The following is a 13,507-nucleotide window of genomic DNA, read 5'->3' as shown; positions in this document are numbered from 1 at the left end:
TTTTTTTATATTTATGCAGGTTGTTATGTTAATAAATTTATGTAAAAATTAACTTTTGTTCTTGTTCCCAAAATGTAATAATAATACTGGTTCATCTTGGCAAATTTCTATTGGTTAATCCAATGTTCCAGTAACCTCGGGTGGCGTACCCACCACTAACCTAAAAGGAATAGGTAGAGTTGGATAAAATGGTAATTTTTATACGCCCACATTTTCATGTGGATTATGGATGTATTTTTGCCCCTGTCCATCGGATGAGTCAGTTTACATTTGTTTGTGGACTACAGGTCACAATTTTTATCTGATTTTGACGAAACTTGAAATATAGGTTATATCCCAAAGATCTCGGTTCCTTTCCATATTGGCACGTATCAAACCGTAACTTCATTGATTATGGCCCCTGATTGTACGAAAAGTCACGTTTTTATCTGGTGGTCCTTCTAGAGGTCACAAGTTTTATCCGATCGTGATATTACTTGAAATATATGTTTATATCCCAATGATCTTGGTTCCTTTCGATATGGCGCATATTGGATCGTAATTTCCTGGATTATGGCGCATGATTGTATGATAAAATCACTATTTTTTTTTAAAAATGCTGTTCAAATATATCACAGTCACACCCTAAGTACGGTTGATTTTGATTTTCGTGACATTCAGATCGAGACTGTCTGACAAAATGACTGCTCCCCTTCCCGCAAATAGTTGTGGACCCTCTCGAGGTCAAAATTTGTATCCACTTTTGATGAAATTTAAAATATATGTTTATAACCCCAAAGATATCGTTTCATGTCAGACCGTAACAACCTAGATTATGGCCCCAGATAGTACGGAAAATCGTATTTTTACCTTGTTCTCTGTTCATCTTTTGCAAATTGTTGGTGTATCTTGCATGGCAAGCTTGTTTTTATAGTGGCTCATGCTGAGCAACATATTTCCTTATCTTAATCCCAGTTTATTTCTCTTCATTACCAATTATGGGAGCAGACATGTGAGTAAAGTTGGCGTGGGGGAAGCAATGCCAACTCCAATAATTTTCTCCAAAGATACTAACTGTGCCTATAAGGGAAAGGAAATACTGGTGTACTAGAATCGACACATTGAATGATATAATAGTGGGGCGGTTAAGCAAAAAATCGTGCACTTTGGGTTAAAAGCATGAAACTTGGCACATAGATGGCATCAACCCTACTGATTATTTTGGGATGTGGATCCACCTCAGCAGCTCCCCCTGGTGGTCGTTACGGCCATCTTTTCCAAAATGGCCGCCTATTCATTGATATACATATAACTAGGGGTGTCACAGTAAGACATTTTTTTTACAAATCATTTCAGGCCAGCAATTTCCAGATGCAAAATTGCTAGCTGAACACGATTTTTGAAAAAATATTTATCTATGACGTCATTTTCGTTTGGGGTTTGCCTGCTTTCAAAAATGGCCGCCAAAATTTGAAGAGAAATGAATTTCCAGATAGGATGGGTGATTATCACGCAATGTATGCCTTGTAATATATCAAATATAAGGTTTTTGTTGTAATTGAACTGAAAAATAATCTCTAAAACTAGTTTCCCCCAAATCCAAGATGGCGGAAATTCAAAATGGCGGCCCAAATATACCCAAAATGGCGGATTGATCAGATTAAAGTCATTTCACTGTTTGATTTGGTTTGTAATATATAATTTAAAGGGTTTACATTGTCACTGAACTTAAAATTAATCTAAACAAAAAAATAGTTTCCAAAATCCAAGATGGCGGAAATTCAAAATGGCAACCAACATTTATCTAAAATGGCCGATTTGTCAGATAAAAGTCATTTCACTCTTTGATATGGTTTGTAATATGTAATATAAAGAGTTTTCAAAGTCATTGAAATTAAAATCAATCTAAAAAAAAAGAGTTTCCAAAATCTAAGATGGCGGAAATTCAAAATGGCGGCCAGAATTTTCCAATAATGATCAAATTTTAGGATAATCGTCAATTTTCTGTTTGATATGGCTTGTAATATGTCCTCTATTAAGTTTTCAGAGTCACTGAATTGATAATTGTAGATGATTGTTTCAGAAAAAAAGAGACAATCATCAATCTTTCTATTGGATTGGTTTATAATAGCAAAGTGTAATAGTTTTTTGAGGGCAACTGAAATTGACCGGACTCAGGAATCTACCTGTCAGTCAATTAACCATGTGCAGAACTTACCAGTCAGTTAATTAGAATTTCAAAGAATTTAACCTTAAGACACAATAAATGTAGTTTAATTGTTTTATGCATTAAAACATATGATGCTAATGATAATGTTAAGAATTGACACATGCTTTGGAGAAAATATCTGGTTATTCCGACCCTCCAACCCCCACCCCATAACAATACAACGGGGCCAACTGAGGCATCTTTAATTTCATCTCCTTTGTCTTTGCACCATTTTACCGGGGTGAGAAATCATTTATGGTATATGCAGTTGTTAAGAATTTAAGTTCCCTTATTCATTCAGAAATGGTAATGTGATCCGTTTTTGCATCGAAGACTTTGTGTCCAGTAACTTTTGTGGTAGAGTCTAGATGTGGTATCCACAGGTAATTTTCGTCAGTGACGTATTTCACAACAAGTTCTACATGTAAGAACAACACATTAGAAAAGAGGAAATCGTGGGGGCGGGGGTGACTTTTTTGGGATACTGAAGAAAATGACCTGTGGATACCACATCTAGACTCTACCACAAAAGTTACTGGACACAAAGTCTTCGATGCAAAAACGGATCACATTACCATTTCTGAATGAATAAGGGAACTTAAATTCTTAACAACTGCATATACCATAAATGATTCCCACCCCGGTAAAATGGTGCAAAGACAAAGGAGATGAAATTAAAGATGCCTCAGTTGGCCCCGTTGTATTGTTATGAGGTGGGGGGTGGAGGGTCGGAATAACCAGATATTTTCTCCAAAGCATGTGTCAATTCTTAACATTATCATTAGCATCATATGTTTTAATGCATAAAACAATTAAACTACATTTATTGTGTCTTAAGGTAAAATTCTTTGAAATTCTAATTAGCTGACTGGTAAGTTCTGCACATGGTTAATTGACTGACGGGTAGATTCCTGGGTCCGGTCAATTTCAGTTGCCCTCGAAAAACTATTACACTTTGCTATTATAAACCAATCCAATAGAAAGATTGATGATTGCCCCTTTTTTTTCTGAAACAATCATCTACAATTATCAAATTCACTGACTCTGAAAACTTAATAGAGGACATATTACAAGGCATATCAAACAGAAAATTGACGATTATCCTCAAATTTGATCATTATTGGAAAATTCTGGCCGCTATTTTGAATTTCCGCCATCTTAGATTTTGGAAACTCTTTTTTTTAGTTTGATTTTAAGTTCAATGACTTTGAAAACTCTTTATATTACATATTACAAACCATATCAAAGAGTGAAATGACTTTTATCTGACAAATCGGCCATTTTAGATAAATATTGGTTGCCATTTTGAATTTCCGCCATCTTGGATTTTGGAAACTATTTTTTTATTTAGATTAATTTTAAGTTCAGTGACAATGTAAACCCTTTAAATTATATATTACAAACCAAATCAAACAGTGAAATGACTTTAATCTGATCAATTGGCCATTTTGGGTATATTTTGGCCGCCATTTTGAATTTCCGTCATCTTGGATTTGGGGAAACTAGTTTTAGAGATTATTTTTCAGTTCACTTACAACAAAAACCTTATATTTGATATATTACAAGGCATACATTGCGTGATAATCACCCATCCTATCTGGAAATTCATTTTTCTTCAAATTTTGGCGGCCATTTTTGAAATCAGGCAAACCCCAAACGAAAATGACGTCATAGATAGGGTGACCCATGTACTCACAGAAATACAGTCCACCGCTGATAGTTCTAGACTACCACTGAAGCGTGCACATTCGCCGTGCCGAGACCAACTTTCTGACAGTATGATACTATAAATAGCCATGGCACGTGCAATTCTCTACAAATCTATCAACTATTACAGCCGTAAAAAATTTATTGTTGACGATTTTGAATAGCAGTAAAATTAAGCTTCTTGGTTATTACAGCAGATTTAGAAATTACGTTCGTTTCATTTTTTAAATCGCTTTATCATTAACTGTACCGTTAAGAGCGGCATCTTTTGGTTTAGTACAAATAATATCTCTGAATCACTCGGGTTAGACAGGAACATGATACTAGCAATAGTTTCATTTTGCTTTTACAAGCTTCTTAAAACGATTGTTGAGTTGTCTAAAGTGCTTATTTCTAAATTCAATTTCTTGTTCTAGCTTTCTGTTATGTTTCGTAAAAAAGTAGTCTTGATTATCCCGACCTGTCAATGGTCGATAGACTGGTTAAGCGAGACTAATTTCAAAACAAGGGCACGTAACCTATCTTTTACTCAAAAGTGTCTGGATGTTATGGACGACTCTTGGAACCAGTTTTCAGTCTATTATTTATACATGATTAATGGTCATAGCTTATTAAGTACAAAATGATCGTTTATTTAGTGACTATAATTGTGTGAAACTGATTTGAGGCTTGGCATATATATAAATATTGTGGCGTAATTGTCGAGATATATGGAGATATTTATTTATGGTGGGTCACCCTATCATAGATAAATCTTTTTTCAAAAATCGTGTTCAGCTAGCAATTTGGCCTGAAATGATTTGTAAAAAAATGTCTTATTGTGACACCCCTAGTTATATGTATATCAATGAATAGGCGGCCATTTTGGAAAAGATGGCCGTAACGACCACCAGGGGAGCTGCTGAGGTGGATCCACATCCCAAAATAATCAGTAGGGTTGATGCCATCTGTAACAATTGTCGTCTTGCCGTAGTGTTGCGATTGAATGAATGCATAATCAAGTATAGACCGTATGACTTACTAGAGGGGTAGCTATTGGGAGAATCAATTGTTTACATTCTATGATTTCCTAATTATATTTTATATCCGAAGTATAGATATGTTTATTAGTAGATTCTATATATTAGAGTAAATATTAAATACGTACATAATTATTCAGTTAATCAAATTATGATTATAAATATTTGGTTCGAATTTGTATGTGTAATTTATTAGTTACTCCTATAAATCGTGGTCTTTCGTCTGGGATCAAGCATGGCAGCCAAATTTGTGCGTTGCGGAAAGGGGTGAAGTCAAAAAGGTATTGTGTTATAAACATATATTTTTGGTTGTAATTATCAGTTAATATGTCCATCACATAACTAAGTATATGTCAGTATTCTTATTTGATATGTATAATTGCGTTTTGGGTTTGAAATCTTGTGTATTGTATTAGCTGTCATGCAGGCACTGTCAAACGCCGTTTCCTAGCTAACAATATTACGTAGTTTGTACGTTGTGCTATAGTTATTGTCGTATATCAATTAGTACCGTTTAGTAATTCTGTTAACTTTTGTTATTTCAGTTTTCACATATGTGTATTGTGTGTATGTTCAACTTGATATTCATCATATAATCAACTTAGAATTGTCTGTCAACTAAATGATGATATAAAGAGAATTCATTGAACCCTAAAACTTGTATGTTGAATTTGTTGATTATTCCGGTACACATTTAGTAAAAAGCTTGCGACTTAATCCCAGAAGATTGCGCAGAGCATCACACCTCTGTTCATTTGTGTTTGGCTGCCTGCGTAACGAGGTGTGCTGTTACAGTGAAAACTTTATTCACATCTTTGCGAGTGATGGTATTTTTTGTGCGAACATTTTATTGTAAAACATTTGCGTGCGTAGGCCAATGTATAAGCCTATTTATTTTGCAAACTCTTTGAATCTAGCCCTGTGTGTAAACTTGTTGCTGTTTCTCCTAATTTGCGTATATTGCGGTACAGAAAAGATTTTTGCGATGGAGTCAAGTCATTCAAGTAGAAGATCACACAGCCAATCAAAATCAAAGTCAAGTTCTTCGTATAGAACAAGAAGTTTTGCGTCAAGTTCATCAAGTTATTCTAAGAAGATAGATCTTGCTGCGGAGGCTGCTGCGTTAAAGTCAAAGTTGAAATTTATTGATGTACTTTCTCAAAAACAAATCGAATTGAATCAGAAACAGTCAGAATTAAACCGTTTAGAAACAATTAGAGATATTGAAATTGCTGAAGCCAAGTTAGATGCTATTGCGAAGATACAACATGAAGATGATAGATCAAGTCGTGCCATTGATTCTGCATTGTCTGCAGATAAAACTGAATACGTTCAAGATTATGTGAACACTTTGCACAATTCTGAGCCTGAACCGGTCAAATTGAATAACTCATCAAATCTACCTGTAACTCCAAGTGCTACCACTGCGACAAATTGCGATAACAGACCTACTAATTTTGCGTCAACACCTGTCTGCGAAGCTCAACATGACTTTGTGCGTGCGACCTCCAGCGATATTGAACTTACAAACCGTGCGTCTGCGTTAGATAGAGATACTGACAAGAATAATTGTTCACCTGTAACTTGTGTTGAAGATAATAACTTTGCGTTTGCGAGAGTTTATGATACAGGAGTTAATAATTCTGCGTTTGCGTCATCCTGTAGCGTTGAACTTAGTCATTCTGTGTCTCAACCTCTTTATACCCCTTCAACACCTCAAATTAACCCTTATGCGTTGCGTTCTCAAGAAACCTGTTCAGCAGTTTATTCAAGTCAACAACCGAATCCTGTAATGTCAACAAAGCCAGCTTATTACATTCCTACAAGGTCAACTAATGAAGATGATCCGTTAGTCAGAGTAGCACAAGTTTTTGCGGAACATGCGAGTTTCAGTCGTTTACCCCCTCCTGAGCCTGGTACATTCTCTGGAGACCCGTTAAAATACCCAAGTTGGAAAAGCGCGTTTCAAACTTTGATAGACCAAAAGGACATTCCTGTTTCAGAACGAATGTATTATCTTAAGCGTTATTTAAGTGGATCTGCGAGAGAGTGCGTTGAGAATTATTTCCTGTTGTCGACAGAAGATGCGTACGATGAAGCCAAGAAACTTCTTGATGATAGATTTGGTAATTCATTTGTCATTGCCAATGCGTTTCGCGATAAACTTGATGCTTGGCCTAAAATTCATTACAGAGATGGAATAGGTTTGCGGAAATTTTCTGATTTTTTGCGTCAGTGTGAAGTGGCGATGCGGACTACTAGAAGTTTATGTGTTTTGAACGATGATAGGGAAAATAAGAAATTACTTAAGAAACTTCCTGATTATTTAGTATCACGATGGGCACGTATTGTCCATGACTGGAGAATTGAGAGAATGACATTCCCTCCCTTTGTTGAATTTGCGAAATTTATTGATAAAGAATCAAACATTGCTTGCGATCCTGTAACATCTTTACAACAACCTGGAAAGGAGTTAAATCAACCAGATTCGTTAAGGTACAATAATAAATCAAGCTGGTCATCAGATAAGTCACATTTTAGGAGACCTCCTGGAAATGTTGGTTCATTTGCAACGAACTCGTCAGAAAACTATATACCCTCAAGGTCGAAAGTTTATGAAAATGCGCCAAGGCAACCTGTTTGTTTCTTCTGTAAAGATCCACACATTTTGGATAGATGTTCTGTTTTTCTGAAGAAAAGAATTGATGATAGAAAAGACTTTCTAAGAAACAACAAATTATGTTTTAGTTGCTTAAATCCTGGACATTATTACAAGTTTTGTCGTAGAAGAAAAACATGCGATATATGTAACATGTATCATCCAACAGCTTTACACGGTGATGTGCATGAAAGAACTGATACATCAGAAAGGACTGCAACTACAAGTCATAATTGTAAATTGGACATTAGCGATAAATCAAGTCATTGTTCGATGATTCTTCCTGTGTGGATTTCCCATATGTCAAATCCAGAATTAGAATGTCTTGTATATGCCCTTTTAGATACTCAGTCAGACTCTAGTTTCATTTCAGATACGACTTGCGATCGGTTAGGTATCGATGGACCCCACATACAGTTATCATTATCAACAATGTTTGCGAAAGATATGCGAGTAGATAGTCGTAAAATGACTGGTTTAATTATCAGAGGACATAACTGTGACATTAAAATTCCTTTGTCAACTGCGTATACAAGAAACGAAATACCTGCTAATCGTTCTCATATCCCTACACCTGAAATAGCACGTAGGTGGCCTCACCTTGAAACAATTGCGAATGAATTAATGTCACTGAACTCTTGTGAGATTGGTTTGCTTATTGGTTATAATTGTTCCCGTGCGTTATTACCTCGTGAAGTTATCCCCCCTGTATTGAATGAACCCTTTGGTCAGAAGACAGATCTTGGATGGGGAATTATTGGTAATGTTGATCCAGACATAAATAATGAACTTAAATGCGATGAGTTTATGTTTTGTAGTCATAAAACTGAGAGTAATGTTCAACCACTTCATTCGATTAGAGAAGTCTCCAATCTAAACATTCGAACACGACATGCGTTTATTTCATTTAAAACTCAAGTGAAAGAAATCGTAAGCCCTTTTAATATTCTCAAGATTTTAGAAACTGACTTTAGTGATCTCCACTCTTGCAGTAATCAAACATATTCACGTGAAGATAAACAGTTTTTGAATAAAATGTCAGAAAGTATACATTTAACATCTGATAATCACTATGAGATGCCCTTGCCATTTAGAGATAGGGAACCTACACTTCCTAACAACCGAGCTCATGCGTTACAAAGACTTTTACCATTGCGTAATAAATTTAAGAAGGATGAAAATTATCGGCGTGATTATCGTCAGTTTATGTCAGACATTATAAGTAAAGGATATGCAGAAAAAGTTCCTGCGGATGAACTTCATCAAGATATCGGTAGAGTATGGTATATCCCTCACCACGCGGTTTACCACCCGAAGAAGCCTAACAAAATACGCGTAGTATTTGATTGCAATGCCAGATTTAAAGAACAGTCAATAAACGACCATCTTCTTAAAGGCCCAGATCTTACTAACACGCTAACTGGTGTACTCTGTAGATTTAGAAAAGAATCCATAGCTGTGATTTGCGACATAGAACAGATGTTCTATCAGTTTCGTGTAAATACAGAACATCGCAATTATTTAAGATTTCTTTGGTGGATCAATGATGAGGAAGAGCCTACGGATTTTAGGATGACAGTACACTTATTTGGTGCTGGGTCATCACCTGGTTGCGCAAACTTTGGTTTGAAACAGGCTGCTATCGATAACGAAGAGGAATTCGGTTCTGAAGTAACAGATTTTTTGAAACGAGATTTCTACGTAGATGATGGTTTAAAGTCTCTTCCTACTGAAAGAGAAGCGATGAATCTAATAGATGGAAGTAGAAACTTGTTAGCTAAGTGCGGACTCCGATTACATAAGTTTGTATCAAATTCTAAAACAGTTGTTAATTCAATAGATCCAGAAGACCGAGCTAAGGAGATACGAGATCTCGATTTATTCAACGATGAACTTCCGATGGAACGTGTATTAGGTATACAATGGTGTATTGAGTCAGACTGTTTTCAGTTTCATATAACTTTGAATGACAAGCCATTGACTAGACGTGGAATACTTTCCACAGTATGTTCTATATATGATCCATTAGGTTTTATTGCGCCGTTTTACTATTAGGAAAACAGATACTCCAAGAACTTTGTAGAAGTCGTATTGATTGGGACACTAGTATTCCTGAAGATATGCGGTCACGCTGGGAACGTTGGCGAGATAATCTTGTGCATCTTTCGTCAGTGAAAATTCAGAGATGTTTTAAACCACAAACATTTGGTCAAGTAACAACTCGAGAGTTACATTACTTTTCTGATGCAAGTACCTACGGATATGGTCAGTGTACATACTTGCGATTGGTTGATGATCAACAAAACGTATATTGCTCACTTGTTGCTGGGAAATCACGAGTAACACCACTTAAGCCTATAACTATACCTCGTTTAGAACTTGCTGCTGCCCTTGTTTCGGTTAGAGTCGGTGTGCATTTGAAGAGTGAACTCGACTATGATGACATTAGTGAAATTTATTGGACCGATAGTAAGGTTGTGTTAGGATACATAAGTAATGATGCCAGACGTTTTCAAACTTTTGTTGCGAATCGAGTCCAACAAATTCGAGAAGCGTCGTCACCTGCTCAGTGGAATTTTGTATGTAGTTCTGATAATCCTGCGGATGCAGCTTCTCGTGGATTAGAAGTTGACGAACTGGTTAATCAGTCGAAATGGTTTACCGGACCTGATTTTTTGTGGAATCTTGAACTTCCCGTAAATTGCGATTTCAAAGAAGAATCCCTAATTTCCAAGGATGACCCAGAAGTAAGAAAAGTTCAAGTATTTGCAACACAGTTAACAAAACCTACTGTAAAATTCGACTTATCACGTTTTAAGCATATTTCAACATGGTTTCGAGTTAAAAGAGCTGTTGCCCTGTGTCTGCGATTAAGAAAGAAGATACAAGTTAATCAGGCGAGTCTGAAATCTGTTTACACACCTTTAACCGTGGATGAATTACAACATGCTGAAACAATAATCATTAAACTTCTTCAATCACAAGTTTTCAGCGAAGAAATACAAATTTTGAAGAAATTACAGAAAGCGACTGATGATAATGCTGCGAAGAGAAAACTAAAGAAATCATCATCGTTATATAAGTTAGATCCATATCTTGATCATAATGGTATAATTCGAGTTGGTGGACGCCTTAAATTGTCTAATTTGGACCCTGCAGAAAAGAATCCAATAATACTGCCTAAGAAACATCATTTGACTACGTTGATCGTTCGTCATTTCCATGAAACTGTAAAGCATCAAGGTAAAGGTCTCACAACTAATGAGATACGCTCCAGTGGATTTTGGATATTAGGATGTAGTTCAGTCGTTTCAAGTTACATCTATCATTGCGTCATATGTCGTAAATTGCGAGGAAGAGTACAAGAACAGAAAATGTCAGAACTTCCTGAAGATCGATTAGAGCCTGCGCCTCCCTTCACATATTGCGCTGTTGATTGTTTTGGACCATGGACTATTAAGGAAGGAAGAAGCGAACGAAAGCGTTATGGTGTATTATATACATGTATGACTAGTCGAGCTGTTCACATAGAAATTGCGAATAGTTTGTCAACAGACTCATTTATTAACAGTTTGCGTCGATTTATTGCTATTCGCGGTCCTGTACGCCAGTTACGTTCGGATAACGGCACCAATTTTGTTGGAGCAAAAACAGAATTATCTGAGCTTATTCATAAGATCAATCATGATCATGTTAGACAATATTTGTTAGAAAATGGTTGCGACTTTGTTTTCAAAATGAACATCCCTGCTGCGAGTCATATGGGCGGAGTTTGGGAACGCCAAATAAGGTCAGTGCGAGCTGTTCTCTCTACGCTTATGATGCAGTCTGGAACACAGTTAGATGATGAATCTCTTCGTACTTTTATGTATGAAGCTGCAGCAATTGTGAACAGTCGTCCCTTGACTGTAGATACTCTTAATGATGTCGCATCTTTAGCACCTTTGACACCTAATCATTTGTTGACTATGAAGACTAAGATTATATTACCACCTCCTGGAGAATTTCAAAAGGAAGACGTTTATTCTAAAAAGCGATGGCGTCGTGTGCAGTATATGGCCAATGAGTTTTGGACACGGTGGAAACGCGAATTTCTACAAAATCAACAAGTGCGCTCTAAATGGAATGATTCTAAACGTGAAATTTGTAACGGTGATATTGTTCTTCTGATAGATGATAGTCTTCCGCGAAACCAATGGTCAGTGTGTCGTGTTGTTGAAACATATCCCGATGCGGACAATCATGTGCGTAAAGTAAAGCTTTACATTGGTAATAAATATTTAAATTCTGATGGAAAATGTGTAATTCCGCCTGTATATTTAGAACGTCCAGTACAGAAATTAGTTTTACTTCTTGGACTTGAAGACCAGGAAAATCCCCGCCAAGGAGCCAACTGAACTGTCTTTTTAAAATTAGAACTCTCTTTATTAAGTTCGTTGAAATATTGAATATGTAATAGTTAGGTTGTTATGTTTTTTGTTGAAAATCAGCATACTAATTTTGAGGAGCCATGTAACAATTGTCGTCTTGCCGTAGTGTTGCGATTGAATGAATGCATAATCAAGTATAGACCGTATGACTTACTAGAGGGGTAGCTATTGGGAGAATCAATTGTTTACATTCTATGATTTCCTAATTATATTTTATATCCGAAGTATAGATATGTTTATTAGTAGATTCTATATATTAGAGTAAATATTAAATACGTACATAATTATTCAGTTAATCAAATTATGATTATAAATATTTGGTTCGAATTTGTATGTGTAATTTATTAGTTACTCCTATAAATCGTGGTCTTTCGTCTGGGATCAAGCATGGCAGCCAAATTTGTGCGTTGCGGAAAGGGGTGAAGTCAAAAAGGTATTGTGTTATAAACATATATTTTTGGTTGTAATTATCAGTTAATATGTCCATCACATAACTAAGTATATGTCAGTATTCTTATTTGATATGTATAATTGCGTTTTGGGTTTGAAATCTTGTGTATTGTATTAGCTGTCATGCAGGCACTGTCAAACGCCGTTTCCTAGCTAACAATATTACGTAGTTTGTACGTTGTGCTATAGTTATTGTCGTATATCAATTAGTACCGTTTAGTAATTCTGTTAACTTTTGTTATTTCAGTTTTCACATATGTGTATTGTGTGTATGTTCAACTTGATATTCATCATATAATCAACTTAGAATTGTCTGTCAACTAAATGATGATATAAAGAGAATTCATTGAACCCTAAAACTTGTATGTTGAATTTGTTGATTATTCCGGTACACATTTAGTAAAAAGCTTGCGACTTAATCCCAGAAGATTGCGCAGAGCATCACACCTCTGTTCATTTGTGTTTGGCTGCCTGCGTAACGAGGTGTGCTGTTACACCATCTATGTGCCAAGTTTCATGCTTTAAACCCAAAATGCACGATTCTACCAAAAATTCTTCCTTAACCGCCCCACTATAAAGAGACTTGCATGTTTCATATTGTTGTATCCAGTTAAAATTCACTAAATTTTTCTACACTCATGTGTCAGTATATTGTTGTTACACCTGTGTCTGTGAGTCGACAATTCTACAGATCAGAGTTTTTAAATATTTTGGGCAAACTGTCCTAGTTGCACAATGATTTTAAGGACGAAAAAAAATTGAAATTCAGAGTTGCACTACACGTTTTTGCAGAGGTGCTGCCCCAGTCACTGAAAACTTATAAGCGCTATATATACCGAGTTTAAGAGATTTTTTTTCTAAACTTGCTTTGATTGTTAACTAATCATAAGGATGAAGTTTGAATCATAGAAATTCAGATTTGCCAATAAATGGCTGGTTAGTGCCTTTGAAAACTTAAGTCACTTTTCAAAATGATGGTAGTGGAGATATAGGAGTTGCCTGACAATGCTATATTTAGTTTTGTAATGATGAATAAATCTCTGAAATTTCTAGA

General features: G+C 35.8%; 1 protein-coding gene across 2 annotated transcripts; it reads left to right on the top strand.

The window, feature by feature from the left end:
- Window positions 1–4,849: 4,849 nt before the first annotated feature.
- Window positions 4,850–12,812, top strand: LOC126827753 (uncharacterized). 2 transcript variants are annotated; one of them, XR_008788712.1, is made up of 2 exons: window positions 4,850–12,436; window positions 12,701–12,812. XR_008788712.1 is itself a non-coding variant. In XM_050557267.1 (2 exons), the coding sequence occupies exon 2, from the start codon at window positions 5,792–5,794 to the stop codon at window positions 9,626–9,628; it is 3,837 nt and encodes a 1,278-aa protein (XP_050413224.1). In that variant the 5' UTR covers window positions 4,850–5,195; window positions 5,460–5,791; the 3' UTR covers window positions 9,629–12,812. The 2 variants fall into 2 exon arrangements, 1 of the variants encoding a protein (XP_050413224.1); XM_050557267.1 differs by having other exon boundaries at window positions 4,850–5,195; window positions 5,460–12,812.
- The last annotated feature ends 695 nt before the right edge of the window (window positions 12,813–13,507 follow it).

The sequence above is a fragment of the Patella vulgata genome, chromosome 7 (genome assembly GCF_932274485.2).
Source record: "Patella vulgata chromosome 7, xgPatVulg1.2, whole genome shotgun sequence".
NCBI lineage: Eukaryota > Metazoa > Mollusca > Gastropoda > Patellidae > Patella > Patella vulgata.
Note: the sequence above shows the minus strand (reverse complement) of the source record. Positions and strands in the feature narration are given on the sequence as shown.